The sequence below is a fragment of the Prionailurus viverrinus genome, chromosome A3 (assembly GCF_022837055.1).
Source record: "Prionailurus viverrinus isolate Anna chromosome A3, UM_Priviv_1.0, whole genome shotgun sequence".
NCBI classification, from domain to species: domain Eukaryota; kingdom Metazoa; phylum Chordata; class Mammalia; order Carnivora; family Felidae; genus Prionailurus; species Prionailurus viverrinus.
In genome coordinates, this window is record NC_062563.1 from 106,307,850 (window position 1) to 106,327,759 (window position 19,910).

Here is a 19,910-nt window from a genome sequence, read left to right on the forward strand (position 1 = left end):
CCAAGGGCTCTCTTTCTCTCAAAATAAACTTTAAAAGAAAAAAAAAAATACCAGGGCGCCTGGGTGGCTCAGTCAGTTGAGTGTCCAACTTCGGCTCAGGTCAAGATCTCACAGCTCCTGAGTTCAAGCCCCACGTTGGGCTCTGTGCTGATAGCTCAGAGCCTGGAGCCTACTTCAGATTCTAGGTCTCTCTCACTTCCCCTCCCCTGCTCATGCTCTGTCTCTCAAAAATAAACATTAAAAAAAAAAAAATCTGCACATAAGTGGACCCATGCAATTCAAAACCCATGTTGTTCAAGGGTCAATTATGTATGTATGTATTATATATATGTAATTACACATATATATGTATATAATACATATATGTAATATATATGTAATTACATATACAATTATATATGTGTAATATATGTGTGTGTATATATATATACACACACATATATATCAGATCCTTTTTAAATTAATTAATTAAATTTTAAATAGGCTCCATGCCTACCATGGGGCTTGAACCCATGAACCCGAGATCAAGAGTGTCATGCTCCACCTAGTGAGCTAGCCTGGTGCCCCTCAGATCCTCTTTCTTAAGGGTGAGGGTAAGATTTTAGTATTCAAACTATAACCAGTTCATTTCTTGAGACCTTCTCTTTGGTATTCATGATATGTTAACTCAGAGAAGCTCTTTATCTGGCTAGTGAGGCTAGGAGAGCAAGAGTAAAGCTCTTAGGAAGATATCTTGTAGAATTAGTAAGTAGGTTACAAATGGGAAGGTAGAGCCTTGTTTAAATATGGCCCAAATCAGTCAACAGATCTTAAATCGCTTGGAAAAATGAAAAAAATTACAAGTTTAAAAATTATTCAGTGGGGGCGCCTGGGTGGCTCAGTTGGTTAAGTGTCCGACTTCAGCTCAGGTCATGATCTCACGGTCTGTGAGTTCGAGCCCCGCGTTGGGCTCTGTGCTGACAGCTCAGAGCCTGGAGCCTGTTTCAGATTCTGTGTGTCCCTCTCTCTCTCTCTGACCCTCCCCCATTCATGCTCTATCTCGCTCTGTCTCAAAAATTAATAAAAAACGTTAAGAAATTAAAAAAAAATTATTCAGTGGGAGAAATGGGTGAAGGTGGTTAAAAGGTACAAACTTCCAGTTAGAAGATAAAGAAGTTCTTGAAAGTTAACACACAGCATGGTGACTACAGTTAAGAATACTGTATTGTATATTTGAAAGTTAAGAGAGTAGATTTTTTTTTTTTAAGTTTATTTTGAGAGAGAGAGAGAGAAGGGGGTGGGGAGGAGCAGAGTGAAAGAGAGAATCCCATGCAGGCTCTCTACACTGTAAGTGCAGAGCCCAATGCAGGGCTTGAACTTACGAACGGCGAGATCATGACCTGAGCTGAAATCAAGAGTCGAACGCCTAAACAAGTGAGTCACCCAAGCACCCCTAAGAGAGTAGATCTTAAAAGCTCTCATCAAAAGAGAAAAATCTGTAACTATGTGAGGTGCTGGACGTAAACAAAACTTACTGTGATAGTCACTTTGCAATATAAACATGTATCAAATCAAATCATTGTTATATATCTTAAATGTATACAAAATCATATCCCAATTATACCTCAATAAAACTGAAAAAAATTGTTCATTTTCTAAATTGTTCAACTGAAAAATGGATAAACACAATATGTACATTTATAATGTAATATTATTCAGCCACAAAAAGAATGAGGTATTGATATGTGCCACAACAGAGATGAATCTTGAAAACATTAAGGTTCTAATAAAAGAAGCCAGTCACAAAGGACCATATACTGTATGACTCCATTTATGTGAAGTGTCCAAAGGAGGCAAATCCCTAGAGACCAAAAGCTGACGAATGGTTGCTACAGGCTGCCGGGAGGGAGAAATAGCAAATGACTGCTAATGGACCCAGTGTTTGTTTTTGGGGTGATGAAATGTTCTGAAATTAGATAGTGGTGATGGTTGTATGACTCCATGAGTGTACTAAAAATCAAGTGTACATTTTAAAAGGGTGAGTTTTATGGTATGTGAACTTAATAAATCTCAATAAAGCTGTCATTGAGATTGTTCATTTTTACATATCTATTTGAGCTGCCACTGTATTTAAGAAATTAACTGAAATTTGTAGGGCTTTGGTATCCTTTAAAAAAATGTTGCAGCTGGCTCTAAAAATTGCTCAGTGTGAGGATGCTAGTGGTACAGATACTTAATAGAAAAGTGTATTTGGCAGGGAGCAAGGAAATGTCTTCCCTGATTTGGAGTAGAGCTTGCTTGAATCAGCAGAGCTGGGGGCAGAACTCCAACAAACTTTTATTCATGTCAACTGCCTCAGTGCACATCAACATTCATCACCTAAAAATACTTTAAACACTGAACACTACAACTGTGTCCAGCAGGATAGCCAGCCAATTATTTATCATGGCTCTGATGTGACCAAGAAAGAAAGGACATCTGAGAGATGTAAATTTTTTGAGTATTGTTGGATTTGGGCATTAAGACAAAAAAGGGCTTATTTTCTCATGCATGGTCAAATAACAAGAGTAGTCTGAAAGTACCATGGTACCATGCAAGAAATTACAAAAAAACACAGAGATGTGGAATTTCATGGATCTCCATCAGAATGTAGAAATATGCAATACAGTTTTTTTTTAATTCAGTCTTCCATACTTCCAAACACCACATAAACCTCATTAAACACTTAAGATCTTCCTAGAATGATGGAATGTTAGAAAACAGAAAATAAACCTGAGGAACAAATGCTTCATCAAGAATAAAAATATCTAAGTAGCATAAACTCCATGAAATTTTCACTTTCTACCTCCTACCCCAGGAGAGTTATTTCCTGAGAAGGACCTAATATTAGCTGAGCTAAAGTTTCTGTGTTTCAAATTTATACAAATTACCAAAGCTCCCTTTAGACAGTATTTACTGAGAAAACAAATTTTCAGTCAGGGCGCCTGGGTGGCTCAGTCAGTTGAGCGTCTGACTCTTGATTTCGGCTCAGGCCATGATCTCATGGTCAGTGAGAATGAACCCTGCATCAGGCTCTGCATTCACAGGGCAGAGCCTGCCTGGGATTCTCTTTCTCCCTCTCTCTCTGCCCCTCCCCTGTGCACTCTCTCTCTCTCTTTCTCTTTCTCTTTCTCTCTCTCTCTCTCTCACACACACACACACACACACACACTCTCTGTCTCTAAATAAATAAATAATAAACATTAAAAAAAAAGGCCCAAATTATCAAAGATTTCTTTCTCATGGGCCTGTATTTCTGACATTCCAATTTAAGCCAAATAATTTTTGAAATACCTACCAAGAAAAATAATTATCCTTGAATTTAAAAACCTACTGTACCTTCAGGTATTTAATTTCAAATCTCCCCTTTCTTGTCATCTCTAACAGAAACAAAGTTTCTTTAAAAAGCAGTTTACCTTGACTGCCAAATATGGATAGTCTCAAGGGCTTTCTGTGCCTGTTTAAGAACTATGGAATCAAATGTTAGGGAGACTTTGAAACTTATGTTATATTCTTAGCAACTGGGCAAATATGTCCATGTTGATAATTTGGAGCATGTAAAATGGTGTTTCTTAAAGAAATCCGGCAAAGATTTAAGAAAAATGGACATTTTAATGACCTTGTAGATAGTCTCAACTTCCCCTCCCCCCACTTAAAACTTATGAATTATTTCATAGAAGAAAAATCTGAACTTTTTCATATACGTTGGAAATAACAATTACTTTGTACCCAACATGAGAAATATACCCATGTTTCTGTTGTTGTACCCAACAACAGAAAATAACGAAATAGCCTAAGTGGTGATCAGCACTTAGGTGATCAGCGTACACACACATACACATATACAATGGAATAAAAAAAGAAGATAATCCTGCCATTTGTAACAACATGGATGAACCCTGAGGGCATTATGCTTAGTGAAATTAGACACAGAAAGACAAATACTGTATGATTTCACTTACAAATAAAATCTAAAAAAATGAACTAACAGAAACAGGTGGTGGCGGGGGAAATGGGTGACAATGGTCAAAAGGTGGAAATATCTAGTTATTAGATAAATTCTGGGGATGTAATATACAGCATGGTGACTATAATTAACAATACTATATTGCACATTTGAAAGCTGCTGAGAGTAGATCTTAAAAGTTCTCATCACAAGAAAAAAAACTGCGAAGCGATGGATATTAACTAAACATTTATGGTAATCATTTGGCATATACATTATGCTGTACACTTTAAACAATGCAATGTTATATGTCAATTATAGCTCAATAAAATCAGGAAAAAAATAGAAAATTCTAATTACTTTGAAGATTTCTGTTAATTTAAGGTAAGGAAAAAATGGTTTGGAAGCAAGAAGAAAATATACAAAGAGCTTATGAAGTATAAATACAGTTTTGGTTTGTTTGCTATTAGTAGAGTAAAAAATTAGCTATGGAATTATACTTCCACCATCCAAAATAAAGGGATGAATGTCCCTTTATCAGACACGTTACCATAGTACACTCAGATCTGGTTGAAAAGACTGCCACGGATGCAGAAACGTCATATTAGGGAATATGCAAAATGGATCAATCTACTGAAATTTTTGGCAAGAATTTAAAAATGGAAACTTTGAGTGTTCATTGCACTCATCAAATCCTTCCTAGCCATACTTACAGAACTGAAACCCTCAAATGTAAAGGAAGGAACAAAATTCTCAACAAGTTTGCCCATAACGGGATCAGTCATATGGCAGAGGACAACATAGTCCATTTTATATGCCCAGCAATTTACAAAGATTAGATTTCCTGTTTCCTGTATGTTCACATGCAGATTTTTGGAAAAAAGCCCAAGCCACAAATTTTTTAGACAAAAACCAAAATAAAAACAACCTATCCCTGCCTCCCACTTCAACACACATTAAGGCTAATGAAGGGTACATTTATACCCAAATTCTGCTTAGTGTCAGAGGATAACATGTCACTGTTTTGGTAGACACTGCTGTTCCTTGCATTTCTAATACTGAACAAACGTGCCCAGGAAAAAGAAATCAGAGATAAGTGGGAAAGGTAGTTGATTAATATCACTGTTCTTTTTTTTTCTTTAAAGTTTGCGAGAGAGAGCATGCTTGCGCACACGTGAGCAGGGTAGGGGCAGAGAGAGAGAATCCCAAGCAGACTCTGTGCTGTCAGTGCGAAGCTGGTCGCAGGGCTTGAACTCAACCCTGAGATCATGACCTGAGCCAAAATCAAGAGTTGGGCACTTAACCTATGGAAACCTCCCAGGTGCCCCCGCCTACCATTCTTTTTTCTTAAGAATCCGTAATCCACTGCTATCCTTATTGTGAGTTTTGAACCTGGATTGGACAAAACAAGCTAAAGAATGCATGGCCAATGATTGAGATCTGGATCACTGGTAGTAAAATTTAAGGATTGACAACTATCCAAGTCACCTGCCAAACTTAGAAATTCAGTTGAATGAATATGGAGAACACTACTGTAGTACATCTCCAAAAAAATATAGTTTAAAATCTGCGCAATCATAGAAATCTGCAGTGCTATAGTCAAATTCCCCATTTCCATGAAAATAGTGCTTTCATCTGTACCACTCAACTTTTATTCCTACACTAACACCCAAAGGTAAGAGTAAAGTCATTTCCTTAATAAAATGTTTAACAAATACTTTTCAAACAGCTAGTAACAGCTGCCAGACATTATCTGAATCCTGGGAAAGTCAGACTTATTAGGGAAGACAGACATGTAAATTAGGACTTTCCTTCTGAGCAGAGGAACAAGGATCCCCTTATTCCTACGTTATTTGTGGTGATTTCCATGGTCTGATGCAGAGACTCCAGAGAGACAAAGGGAAGTTGTTTCAGCGTGTTTAAGGTGAGGGGGATGAATAAGAGAAACCAGGGCATGCTGCTCTCCCAATCCCCAGGGGAAATGTCTCAGGCACCCCAAGTTGGTTCCCTGTCAACCCCTACCTCTCTTCTTGTGGATTCTCAGACTCTGATTGGTATAGCTAGTTTTCTTTCTGCGGTTACCACCTGTTACTGCTAATAAATAATCTCTCTCTGCTCCCAGCCCACTGATTTTAGAACAACATGTCTAATTTTTCTTATAAACTTCTACTCTGAAGGAAGCATGATAGTCTGGATATTTTTTTAGCTTTTTCTTAATAGTAAAAAAAAAAAGGGGGGGGGGTGTTGAAAAAGGTTATTTTCAATGTTGCTCTTGTAATTTTTTTCACCTACCAGAGAAAAGGGCAAAGTGGACCTACGTGTTTGGGTACAAATGGGGCTTAAAAATTTATCTTTATTTCTGAGAAAAATCAATTTGAGGTAAAGCTAAAGAAATGCCAAAGCCCATTATGGGGGCTGGGAAGAGGGGCTGTAGTGAGAAAAAGAAGGGGACCAAACTGTGAGTTTATTCTCCCCCCCTCCATCTTATAATATGGCCATGCATATTAAAAAAATTTTTTTTTAAAACATTTATATTTATTTTTGAGAGACAAAGAGAGAGCATGAGCAGGGGGAGGGGCAGAGAGAGAGGGAGATGCAGAATCCGAAGCAGGCTCCAGGCTCTGAGCTGTGGGCACAGAGCCTGATGTGGGGCTTGAACTCACAAACTGCGAGATCATGACCTGAGCCGAAGTCAGACGCTTAACCAACTGAGCCACCCAGGTGTCCCTGTTTCTTTCTTTTTTTATTATGGTATTTTTAATTTTTTTTTCAAGTTTTTAAAAAAATTTATTAGTTTTTAAAATTTACATTCAAGTAGTTATCATATAGTGTAACAATGATTTCAGGAGTAGATCCCTTAATGCTCCTTACCCATTTAGCCCATTCCTCCTCCCACAACTCCACCACTAACCCTGTTTGTTCTCCATATTTAAGAGTGTCTTATGTTTTGCCCCCATTTTTACATTATTTTTGCTTCCCTTCCCTTATGTTCATCTGTCTTGTATCTTAAAGTCCTCATATAAGTGAAGTCATATGATATTTGTCTTTCTCTAATTTCACTTAGCATAGTACCATCTAGTTCTATCCAGGTAGTTGCAAATGGCAAGATTTCATTCTTTTTGATTAACATGGCCATCCACACTACCCTCACAGGACCCAGCGCAAGGGAGACTGAACCCTCTAGTCTGTTGCTATGTTGAGAAAAGCAGAGGAGAAAGGTAGGAAATGTGCCACAAATGTAGTAATTGGGACAATCATTCTTTATTACTACACTATAAAGAGCTGTTAGTCATGAGCTGTTAAGATCTTTGGAAACAGCCTTTCAAGAGTTGATAAGGATAGTTTTAATCACTAATTGTTTAGAAAATAATATCTCTAAGTTCACAGGGTTTTGGTTTTGTTATTATTTGTTATAGTAAATCTACTATCCACAGAAAAGGTTTTAGCTGGATCTCAATTCCAACAAGTAGAACTCTGAAGTAATGGAGTCTGACTATGTGATACTTTACATGACATTACTATTGTTCTTTTTGTATCCATTAAGAACAGAAACTTCAGGGGTGCCTGGATGGCTCAGCTGGTTAAGTGTCCGACTCTTGGTTCTGACTCAGGTCATGACCTTGTGGCTTCATGGGACTGGGCATGTACTGACAATGTAGGGCCTGCTTGGGATACTCTCTCTCTCCCCTTCTCTCTGCCTCTCCTCTGCTCACACTGTCCCTTTAAAAACATCAAGTCTTTAACAAAGTCACCTTTACTGAGAGCAATGTCATCCTGCATGACCCCCCTCACCCCCCATTTACCCACATAGAGAATATCTCAGCTTCTAAAGGTCCAGTCTCAGAATGAATGGAAGCTCTTGCTCTTTTTCAAGGATAATTCTTCCTCCTATACCTAATCCAGGTATTCTCCTGTCTCTAAGAGTTTTAGTTTCCTCCTTGTCACTGGCAATTCCCATTTTACTTCAGGTTTTAGGCACCCTTCAAAAGACTACTGAATGACTCTAGTAACTCTCTACTCCCCATTCCATTTTCACCTTGGATTCTCAAAATTCTCCATTTTCAAACTGGCCATTCTATACTTAGCTGTTTTGGAGCCTTAATCTAAGTTCTGTTGATACTGTAAACCACTAATGGTTGTTTCTTAGTTTTGATTCTTGATAGCACTGATACTCCTAGAAACTCCTCCCTTCTTTGGGGGCACTAAATAAACAGTTCTATCTTGTTAACTTTTTCTTTTTTTAATTTTTTTTTAACATTTATTTATTTTTGAGAGACAGAGAGAGACATAGCACAAGTTGGGGAGGGGCAGAGAGAGGAGACACAGAATCTGAAGCAGGCCCCAAGCTCCAAGCCATCAGCACAAAACCCGATGCCAGGGATCAAACCCACAAACTGTGAGATAATGACCTGAGCCGAAGTCGGATGCTTAACTGACTGAGCCACCCACGTGCCCCAACTTTTTTCTTTTTACATCTTATTTCTCACCAGGGTCTTTTCTGGTATCTAACTGGGGGATAAAGACCATCAGCCTCACAACTCGTCTTTCATGGTCAACTCAACCAGTTTTAAGGATTCTTTTTTGGTTACAAAAAAATCTGTATCTTAATCCTTACTTAAATTTTTAATTACTTAGACTGTATTAATTAAACTGATAGTAGGAATTATAAAACACTACTCTTTTTTAAAATCAAATTTCCTTCGGGGTGCCTGGGTGGCTCAGTCAGTTGAGCATCCAACTTCGGCTCAGGTCATGATCACGGTTTGTGAGTTTAAGCCCCACGTTGGGCTCTGTGCTGACACCTGGGAGCCTGGAGCCTGCTATGGAATCTGTGTCTCCCTCTCTCTCTGCCCCACCCCCACTTGTGCTGTGTCTTTCTCTGTCTCTCAAAAATAAGTAAATGTAAAAAAAAACAATTAAAAAAATCAAATTTCCCTCAAGTTGGCTATTTCTCATCTTTGTTAACACTTGTACACGACAAATTTATTCACATTATCCTGGATGCCTCACATTCATATCCATCTTTCTGCCTCTGCTTGCACTGTTTCCCTAAACTGGGATCAATGTTCCATATCTTTTGAAGTTTTGTATCATTATGGCTTAACTTAAATACCATTTCTTCTGTGAAGCCTTCACAAAACACTAAAGATCAGGATGATTTCTCTCTCAATCTTTGTACTCTTTAAATTAGCATATATCTTTATCGTCTCTAATTACTTTGTATTAACCTCCTAGAAGGAAAGGTTCAATATAGTCAAACGTAGGTTATATATGGTCATGAATAGCTGTGTAAACAATTTAACTTTAAAAAACAGATCATGAAAAACGTTAAAAACAAAATGCATGTTGATAACTCTCCTGGTCTGAGTAAGAGCCGGCCTACAACAGCAAGATGTACACATTAAAAGTGAGGACTTCAGTGTGAGAATACTGTACCTTTAGGCCCTTTCCCTGGTGTCGGTTCTACAGTAGTTTTGCTCCATATAAGTATGACTCCACCTGAGTCACCAGTAAGAACATCTCCGTTTCCCAAGAATGCTAAACACTGCACAAATTTTGGTTTTTCATATTTCTACAATGAAACAATGAGAATTTTCAGTTTTTCCTTTGGCATGATGACTATGTTTACTAAACAATAAAAATTAAAAGTTTTATAATGAAGTTTTAACATTCTGATCCTTACCCCAAAAATTCCCTGTTTTCTTGTTAGTGAATTACCACTCCAGGTCCAGAAAAAAATATGAGATTTACCACATGTTATGATGGTATTTGCATCTGTTGGATGGAATTCCACAGCCAAAACAACTTCATTTGTTGTCTGTGGATAAGAAATAAAGCTTTAGATGAAGTGTATATCCTTATCTCCAGCAAGTACCAATTATAGCTACTGACAATTGAAGACTAGGAAACATTTTGAGATAATGCCTTTTCTATTAAGATCAATTTTCCTGAAAAATTTTAATAGATTTTTAGAATAATGATTTAAATTTGATGTCCTCACACTAGTGTATCATCTTTTATGCTATTTATATATAATAACTCTGCATTAGGAAGACATATGAATTAGTTTTAGATTATTTTAATTTCCTGCACATTCAGGGAAAAGTATAATAATAGTAGCAAATCAAGAGCCATGTACATTCTATCTTAAAGACAGATTGCCATTCTGATTAAAAAAAAAAGTCTTATCTTTCTTTGTACTATTATTATTGACCATTCAAGAAAATATTACTGATTTAGAGATTTGTCATGAGGTTGAAGGCTTAAAAAGTAGACACAGAATAGTCACTACAGATTCCTATAGAAATGAAAAAACAAAAAAGAAAGAATTTTTATGCTCTTTCTAGAAAGGACAAGATTTAAAAGAACTGGAGTGAAAAAGGAAGAAAACAGGCATGAAGAGTCACAAAGGAATTACAAATGTAGTGTTTTCATAAAATTACTGAATTGAGGATACTTAAAAAATTGTTTTTAATGTTAATTTTTGAGAGAGAGAACAAGTGAGCAAGTGTGGGGGAGGGGCAGAGAGAGAGCGAGCGAGAGAGAGAGAGAGAGAGAGAGAGAGAGAGAGGGAAACAGAAGATCTGAAGCAGGCTCTGTGCTGACAGCAGAGAGATGTGGGGCTCGAACCCACAAACCATGAGACCATGATCTGAGCTGAAGTTGGACGCTTAACCGACTGGGCCACCCAGGCGCCCAGAGGTTTTATATATATGTATTTTTTTTTTCCTTTTTTTTTTAAATTTTTTTTTTTTTTCAACGTTTATTTATTTTTGGGACAGAGAGAGATAGAGCATGAACGGGGGAGGGGCAGAGAGAGAGGGAGACACAGGATCGGAAACAGGCTCCAGGCTCTGAGCCATCAGCCCAGAGCCCGATGCGGGGCTCGAACTCACGGACCGCGAGATCGTGACCTGGCTGAAGTCGGACGCTTAACCGACTGCGCCACCCAGGCGCCCCTCCTTTTTTAAATTAAAAAAAAAAATTTTTTTTTTCAACGTTTATTTATTTTTGGGACAGAGAGAGACAGAGCATGAACGGGGGAGGGGCAGAGAGAGAGGGAGACACAGAATCGGAAACAGGCTCCAGGCTCTGAGCCATCAGCCCAGAGCCTGACGCGGGGCTCGAACTCCCGGACCGCGAGATCGTGACCTGGCTGAAGTCGGACGCTTAACCGACTGCGCCACCCAGGCGCCCCGCTTTTTTAAATGTTTTTACTTAGTTTTTTGAGAGGGAGTGTGAGCAGGGGAGGAGCAGAGAGAGAGAGGGAGACACAGATCCTGAAGTAGGCTCTAGGCTCTGAGCTGTCAGCACAGAGCCCGACACAGGGCTCAAACCCACAAACAGATTATGACCTGAGCTGAAGTCAGGTGCTCAACTGACTTAGCCACCCAGGCGCCCCTGCATTTTAATAATTAAACAGCCCTTAGTTTTCACTTGGATAAAATAAAAACTACTTGACAGTTGAATCTCATGCCAAATGGATTAACTGACGGTTATAAAGCTAACTACAAATATTTCCAGTATACAAACCCATAATGCTAGTGGTAAGATATCAAGACATGATTTGAAATAATCTATGAAATTAAATCACTTTGGGTATGAGTGTAGAATAGAATATTTTACTTGGATTTTTATTGTTGTATATTATACATATATATATATGTATATATATATATATTACATTGTTTTCCAAAATGGCTGTGTCAATTTCTATGTCCAACATACAGGAGTGTATGCGAGTTCCGGTTACTTTACACCCTCATCAACTTTAGTTATTTTTGTCCACTCTCATCCCTTCATATTTCCACATACACTTAGCTTGTCGCATCCATGAAAATCATGCTGAGATTTTGACTATGTTGAAAGTACAGATCAGGGGCACCTGGGTGGCTCAGTCGGCTAAGGGTCTGACTTCGGCTCAGGTCATGATCTCACAGCTCATGAGTTCGAGCCCCGTGTCGGGCCCTGTGCTGACAGCTCAGAGCCTGGAGTCTGCTTCGGATTCTGTGTTTCCCTCTCTCTCTGCCCCACCCCTGCTTGAGCTGTTTCTGTCTCTCAAAAAATGAATAAATGTTAAAAAAATGTTAAAATGTTTAAAAAATTAAAAAAAGAGAAAGTACAGATCAGAAATAAATTTTTAAAAAGTACAGATCAATATGCAGAGAAGTAACAATTTGTATATCCACGATTATTGTATATTCTATCCACGATAATTGTATATTCCTCCATTTATTTAGGTCTTCCTTAGTTTCTGTCAATAAGGTTTTGAAGTTGCCTTATTGAATTTCAAACTTCTATAAATTAACTAGGTATGTACCAGTTCCCAAATTTTTGTGACTTAACAAAAATAGAGCTTACCTACAGTGGAAGAGAATAAGGTCAACACACAGGGGAAAGAGGAGAGACAAGAGAGTCAGTGATCCGGTCCCTGAATCAAGTCATTCCTGAGATAAAATTCCCCTCTGACTTTTATTAGAGGTTTTCTTTTTCTCCCTAAACATGAATAAATTCTCTTTAAGTTATCTTTAGTTGTTTTTCAGTCACTTGCACTGAAAAGAGCTGTAATACAGACATCTGGGACAGACCTTAGGGAACTTCAGTGTGAGAAGCAAGGGGAAAAGAGTTTCTAGCTTGCACAAGTAGCTGGAATGTGGTGTTAATCACAGAGAGGCGAAAACTGTTTGGGGTCTAAGGGGGATGACTGGTGCACATTGGGACATGTTGATTTTGACTTGCAGGACAGGACACTCAAATAAATGAGAGAGATCTGGGCTACAGTTAACTGATCGGGGACACAGTAGACAGTAACTAAGGCCATGAGAGAATACATGATACCAGTGGAGGACACAGGATATAACTCTGAAGAATACCAACATTTAAGGTCTTGGAAAGGAGAACACAGAGTGGCCAGTAGGAGGAAAACCACAAGACATCATCTGATAGCCTTTACTACAAAGGATCAAACGCACACATTTTACTTCGGTATAACATCCTTATGTTTCAATGTTAAATTACTCTAAATGATGGCTGAAAGACAATCTATATCTTCATTTATGTTTTTCAAAGTTTGAGGTTTCTGGACATGTTATATTCTTTTCAATTAAAATCAAATCGACTCTATTTTTTTCAAAAGATTAACTCATACTATTTAAAAGAATCTCTTTTTGGCCAACAAGCTGAAAGCTTTAACTTATACTAAACAAAACTGCTGAGAGAGAGAGTGCTCAACTAAAAAGGAATGTGATGTTATTTAAGAGTACAGCAAATATGTCATAGGCTTTTTTTAGTCATCCTGTCACTCTGAATCCCTCTGAAAGCCTGTCAGAAGGAGGCCATTTCGACCCATATTTGCAGCATTAACCTTATATTCTTCTCTTACAAGTTATAGCCAGATCCACACAAAGGGATCAACCCTATTCTATAGCAATTATAAATACTATAGCAGTTTATGTAATAATCCCATACATGTATTAAAACCAAAAAACTTATCCTTACATATGCTTTTCGGTTATGTCAGTTATATTCCAAAGGATGAATTTTTCCTTTAGATTTTTAATGCTTTAAAGATTGAATAAATGACAAATTTTGTTAAAGAGAAACCAGATAGTGTAATCAGAGTTAATTTTGAGATTAGACATCCATCTACTTTGGCATTTCAGTAGCACAATATGCCTGAAGTATCACTGAAATTTGGTTGAGTTCAAGCCCTGCGTTGGGCTCTGCGCTGTCATGGCAGAGCCTGCTTTAGATTCTCTCTCTCCCTCTCTCTCTGCCCCTCCCCTGGTCTTTCTTTCTTTCTCTCAAAATAAAGAATACTGGGGTGCCTGGGTGGCTCAGTTGGTTGAGCATCCAACTATTGATTTTGGCTCAGGTCATGATCTCACCGTTTGTGGGATCGAGCCCCACGTCGGGCTCTGCACTGACAGCATGGAGCCTACTTGGGATTCTCTCTCACCCTCTCTCTCTGCTCCTCCCCTGCTTGAGCACTCCCTCTCTCTAAATAAATAAATAAATAAACAAACATTAAAGAAAAAAGAATACTTTAAGAACTGATCTCAGAATCTATAGATAACTATCACAGAAAGTATAAATAGGTGTTGTTAAAAAAAAAAAAGAATACTTTAAGAATGGTATTCCTAATACCATAAAATGACGACAAATCAATAAATCTAATGAATATGGCCAACTGGTATGCTCTTGCAACTTAAGGATATGCAGTATACATCCAAGGATCTGAAAAAAAATAATGTATTCTAAAAAATAATACTCAATTAAAATTTATTTTGATTTACCTTTATTTCTGCTCCCTTTGATTTTTTCTGCCAATCCCAAACAGTAAGCATATGCTCATTGGAGTCATCAATAACACATAAATGAACACCTGAATCCTAAAGAAAAGTCAATTCAAGGCATTTAAAACTTTTCAGATAAGGGTGACTTTCTAAGAAGAAATACCGTATTATTAAAACTGGCAACATTAATATAATCCCAAACCCTTTAAACTTGAAAAGGATATAAACTTGAAATAAAATGATTATACTATTTACTGACTGTATTTTCTTCAGAAATATAATGAAGATTCTTTTTAAAAATACTTCCTGTTTTTAATCTTGTTTCCAAGGTTAACTTCCACTTACTATTATATAGTGTATAGTAATATACACTATATAATATTATATAGTGTATAGTAATACACTATACTTGTATTATTCAAACAGCAATTTAGCTTTCCATGATATACCTGACTTACATTAACACAGATAAACAGGATAAATAAAATGTAAATAACTTCTTTTCTAGGAGAACTGGCCAGCTTTCATGTCTGTAAATTTTCTAAATAAAATAAGATTTCCATGATTCAAGCTGAAGCAAAAGCATATCTTACTGCTTATTTCAACTGGACCATGCTATACACATATTCCTCTAACAATTTCCTGCTATTACACTGGAATCCTAGTTCAAAACAGAACAAAAGTATAATTAAGTATAACAACCTGTATCCCATTTAAACCAGAGTACTTTAGTACCTAGGTTAAAATGCTGGCCACTGCTAAGCAACAGCTAACAATTCACTTTCTATGAACACAGACACAGACACAAAATTGAGCTTGACTTCTTTACTGCAGCTTGCTTACTTCCTTAAAAATTGTTACTTACTGCTTTTGAAAAATCCAGGCATCCTACTCCACGCTCAAAGGTCCCAAGTCCAATAATTTGCAGAGTGGATAAACTAACTGAATCCCACACTCTGACATGGGGTTGCAGAGGCTGCAAAAACAAGGGGAAAAATACAATAGCAAGACTAACTGGTATTCAGGTGGATGCAAGTAAACACTACCATCACACAGAACTGCATTCCATCTTTCAAAAGCAGTGGGTCTGGATAAACATCTAATATAAAATAGCTACTACATTTAGACATGACCCTAAAGAATCTTGAGCAGATATTTTCTTCTCATACCATGAAAACAAGAAAATAACAACAGTGATAACAGTAGCAGCAAATGATTTAGTATTTACTATGTCATACACTATTCTAAGTACATCGCATGTATTGATTCATTTAATCCCATAAACTATGTACTATTATAATTACCATTTAACCAGATGAGGAAACTTAGATTTGAATAACTTGCCCAAAGTTATACAGCTATTAGAAGGTGGAGTTAGGAGTCTAACCAAGGCAAATTTGCTCTGGATACTCTGCTTTTAACATTACCTTCATTTCTAGGAAAATAATACTTTTTTCTGTAAGTGTCCAATACATTGCTAACCAAACAGTTCTTAAATAGAATTTGGAACTGGAAGGGGCCTTAGAAGTCATCCATTATAACCATTCTGACTCCTTTTCTTTAAATAAACTGAAGCCAGGGAATGTCATGGGTACAGTCATACACATGTTAATCAATCATCAATAATATTCATTGCTGATCCTTACAAATAAGGGATTTGTTATATAAGCCAATTCAATAATACTGAATAGGAACTGACATTTTTAAAGTGTTATCAGTTCTAGTCATATATAAAGTCAAGAGGTCCATCAACATAGTGAAAATGTGGCACCTTCTGGCAAACACGGATAAGTTATGCTATGTTAAAAAAAAAAAAAAATCAACAAGCTTACAAGTCCTCCCAATTTTACAAGTAAATAGTTTCCTTAGGGAGAACACTTATTTTTAGAGAAAAATATTTAAGTAGTATGATTCTGTTTTTTGGAATCTTCTTACATTCTACTATTTTTTCCCTGCTTATACTAGAAATCCCTTAGCTGCCAAATTTTAAAAGAATGAAATAAATGAGCTGCGGTTAAAATTCCTATTAACTCCATTCTAATGACAATGTCACTGATACAGCATGCAGAACCCTATGCCACTCACCCTTCCATCTTTATCCACTCCAGCAATCTGTCCAGTTGCGATCCTAATTTTGTCAGGATGTATAGCAAGGCTAAAAAGCAGTATTAACAACAGTTTTAAATATGGGAAACATTTCAAGTAGCTGAAAGTATGCCTTAGTATCAACATTTATCAATTTTCAAACATTTTTAATCATTAAAAAAATTCTCATTGTGACCTGTTTTCTTTAGCAAATCAAATAAACATCAATCATCTAGAAGATGTTTTATCCTAAGTTTTCGGCTGCACTTTTTCCTTCTTTGTTAAATTAAACAAATTAATGGAGCCCTAAATTTGAAGAAAACACATATTCACAATTACAGGGTAAGTTAAAATGTCTTCATCTATTCCAGCTCCTTTCTAGTCCTGCACATAGGCGCGCATACTCAGACGGTTTTATTACGGGGAAGGTGCAGTCGTGCACTGTGCAAACTCTGTGTCAACATCAGCATATTCCTTTTGTGACATCATCCGTATGCATCTTATTAACAGCTCTTCTACCATTTCTACTTTTCTACAAAGGAACACAATGAACATCTTCACATAGTACCTCCAACCTTTTAATTAGCTCTTAATGCTGAACCCTTAGGTCAGATTTGGGGCATGAAAATTTTAAGACTGAAAACTGTGTAGCATACATGCCCACATACCTCATGATCAACATACGAGTGACTAGCAAAGTTTTTTTTTTTTTTAAAGATGTCTTCCTGTCCATATTTAGACTCCTTTCTATATCTTGCAACCAAAGGGTAAGCTTATTAAGAATGTAAATTTTTTGCTCTTGTTATGTACTGCTCATTCCTTTCCAGAAGAGTAGTATCAATTAAAATTGTCTTAAGAAAAGATTCCACTACCGCTTCCCCATATTAAAGTGCTTTTTAAAATATATCTACACAATACCCATAATATCCTTAAGATCTGAGCTCTCCAGAAGAAATCATTTCTGAAAAACCCAAATTATAAAGAAATGCAAAAATGACAAAGAAAAACACAAGTATTAAATGATACCAACCATTTCACACAGTCTGTGTGACCCAGGTAGTGTCGCTGAGTTCTCTCCTCATAATTAAACAGTACTACTACTGATGCTATGAAATACACTATTTCTCCGGTAGGAAGAAGGTAAACATTAGCACGGCAGTCCTTTCCTCGGTAACCATATCTTAAACAGCAGTCAAGGTTTTTAATAAATGTTATTTTTAAGGTGTAAACTAAAGTTTTTCATGGATCCCTAAGGGAATCAGGAAAGTATAAAGAAAACCAGAATGCATCATCAGAACTAAGAAACTCAAGTCCTGCCCTAACCAGGGTGCAACCCTGAGTTTTTAATGTGCACAAAACTTAGTTCCCTCATTCCGCAAATACATACTGAGTTCCTAACGTGTGGCAGGCACAGAGCAGAACATACGCTTCTGAACAAAATGAATGGACACCTGTGTCCCTGGAGCTTAGCTCTGGCAACGATGACAAAAACAAACACTAAATATATCATTAGAAATTGTGGAAAGACAAGGGAAAAAATAGTGGTCGTTTCCTTGAGAATACCTATTTTCACAATTAAACTAAACAAGGAACACCTAATTTAAATGGAGAGAAAGTGAAGAGAGGGATCAAAAGAAGGGTGGAGAAAATGACATTTATGCTTGACTGAAATAATGAGTGAGACAGGAGTACTTGGGTGGCTCAGTTGGTTAAGTGTCCAACTCTTCATTTCGGCTCAGATCATGATCTCATGGTTTGTGAGTTCAAGCCCTGCATCAAACTCTGTGCTGATAGCACTGAGCCTGCTTGGGATTCTGTCTCCCTCTCTCTCTCTGCCCTGCTTGCTATGTCTGTATGTCTGTCTGTCTGTCTCTCAAAATAAGTAAAAATAAACTAAAAGAAAAATGAGTAAGACAGCCAGGCACAGTTTGGTAGTGTTTATTAAAAAGTCGCAGAGGGCTCACTTCGGCAGCACATATATTAAAAAGTTGTACAGATGATGCCTGGGTGGCTCAGTCGGTTAAGTATCCGACTTCAGCTCAGGTCATGATCTCATGGTTCGTGGGTTCAAGTCCCGCATCGGGCTCTGTGCAGACAGCTCAGAGCCTGGAACCTGCTTCAGATTCTGTGTCTCCCTCTCTCTCTGCCTCTCTCCCATTTGCACTCTGTCTCTCTCTCAAAAATAAACAAACATTAAAAAAAAAAAAAGTTGTACAGAATTACGGGATTGGTGAGTTTTCCAAAGCTAATTTGTGTGGAAAGGAGGGAATGAATCAAAGGGCAGGGGAAGTGGGTACAGAATGGAGGCAAAAAGTTGAGTTCAAACTACTGACTCCATTCTGCTTCGTGGACTTTCTCAAAGGTTCTGAGAGAAAAATTTCTAAGTGAAATTAAGAGAGCTCTTTTATATAGTCATTTTTTACCAAGTCTGGCTGACAGGTTAATTCTGGAATTAGAATCACCTTGTTAATTTGATGTCTTTATATAAAATAATTTACATTATTTCACAGGTTACAAAATGCTTAACTGATGTTTTCTTATTTAATTCTTACAAAAGCTCAGTGAAATAGGAGTTATTAACTTGTAAGTGAAGTAAGGTTCACTGGGGGTGGTGGGGCTGATTCTTCTAATTCCATTCCAATGTCTTCTCTACCACATCGCAAATACCTACCATGATGTTCACAGAACACTGTTTGCCCTATCCAAAATTATAATTTGGGTGGTTTTAAATTGCTATTGGCAAAATAGACATAATATGTGGAGGATGAGAGGTAACATTTTTTTACTTTCTCAAGTGGTTGCTATACTCATCACACTTTTCTTGTATAAAGAGAATTTTTTTAATAGTTTAATTATTCGAGAGAGCAGGTGTGCGTGCTTGTGAACACGAGCGGAGGAGCTGCAGGGAGAGAGTGAGAACCCAAGCAGATGCTGCGCTGTCAGTGCAGAGCCTGATGCAGGGTTAATCTCACAAATGATGAGATCAACACCTGAGCTGAAATCAAGAGTTGAACGCTCAATCAAGTAAGTCACTGGGGCCCCCGTCGTACAACAACAATTTTGACAGTGGTTAGGTAAACTAATTTTTCTTAAACTGAAGACAAAGTGAACACATTTGCTGTCACGGTAGAGGATACACCCACTCCAGTTTCAGCTTCTCAGGAGGCAGTTCTGTTCTGATGTCGTCATAGTTTTCAACATCAGAAGGAATGAACATTGTAATTGGCCGACCACGCATAAACATTTTAACATATTCTCCTTCTGTTGAAACATAAGACAAAAAAATTAAGTCAGTTTTGAGAATAAGCAGAGAAAAGTGGATTTTTAAGGTGATATAGTAAGAGCAAGACAAAAATAGCTAGTACAGAGTTTTATTCTTATACGTAATCATTTTTATATAAAGACTTTGTCTAAAACATTGTAGGGAAAAAATACCGGTCGTTTCCTTAAGTGAGAATACCTATTTTCACAATTAAACTAAACAAGGAGGTCAGGAAGGTTGAGGTAGAAAAATGCAAAAAAAAAAAAAAATTATGATGGAAGTTTTTCTGACAGTTGAAAAGAAG

The 19,910-nt window shown here is 37.3% G+C and overlaps 1 protein-coding gene across 7 annotated transcripts in view; it reads right to left on the bottom strand.

Annotated features, from left to right (window-relative positions):
* The window catches only part of EML4 (EMAP like 4), a 161,528-nt gene that overhangs the window by 34,703 nt on the left and 106,915 nt on the right, over positions 1–19,910 (bottom strand). For all 7 annotated transcript variants that reach the window (XM_047851946.1, XM_047851943.1, XM_047851944.1 and 4 more), the window contains 7 exons: positions 19,482–19,605; positions 17,375–17,524; positions 16,345–16,414; positions 15,125–15,235; positions 14,260–14,355; positions 9,648–9,782; positions 9,401–9,536 (listed from right to left, as the gene is read on the bottom strand). In XM_047851946.1, the coding sequence (XP_047707902.1) occupies positions 9,401–9,536; positions 9,648–9,782; positions 14,260–14,355; positions 15,125–15,235; positions 16,345–16,414; positions 17,375–17,524; positions 19,482–19,605 (822 nt within the window). The remainder of the gene's footprint in view (positions 1–9,400; positions 9,537–9,647; positions 9,783–14,259; positions 14,356–15,124; positions 15,236–16,344; positions 16,415–17,374; positions 17,525–19,481; positions 19,606–19,910) is intronic.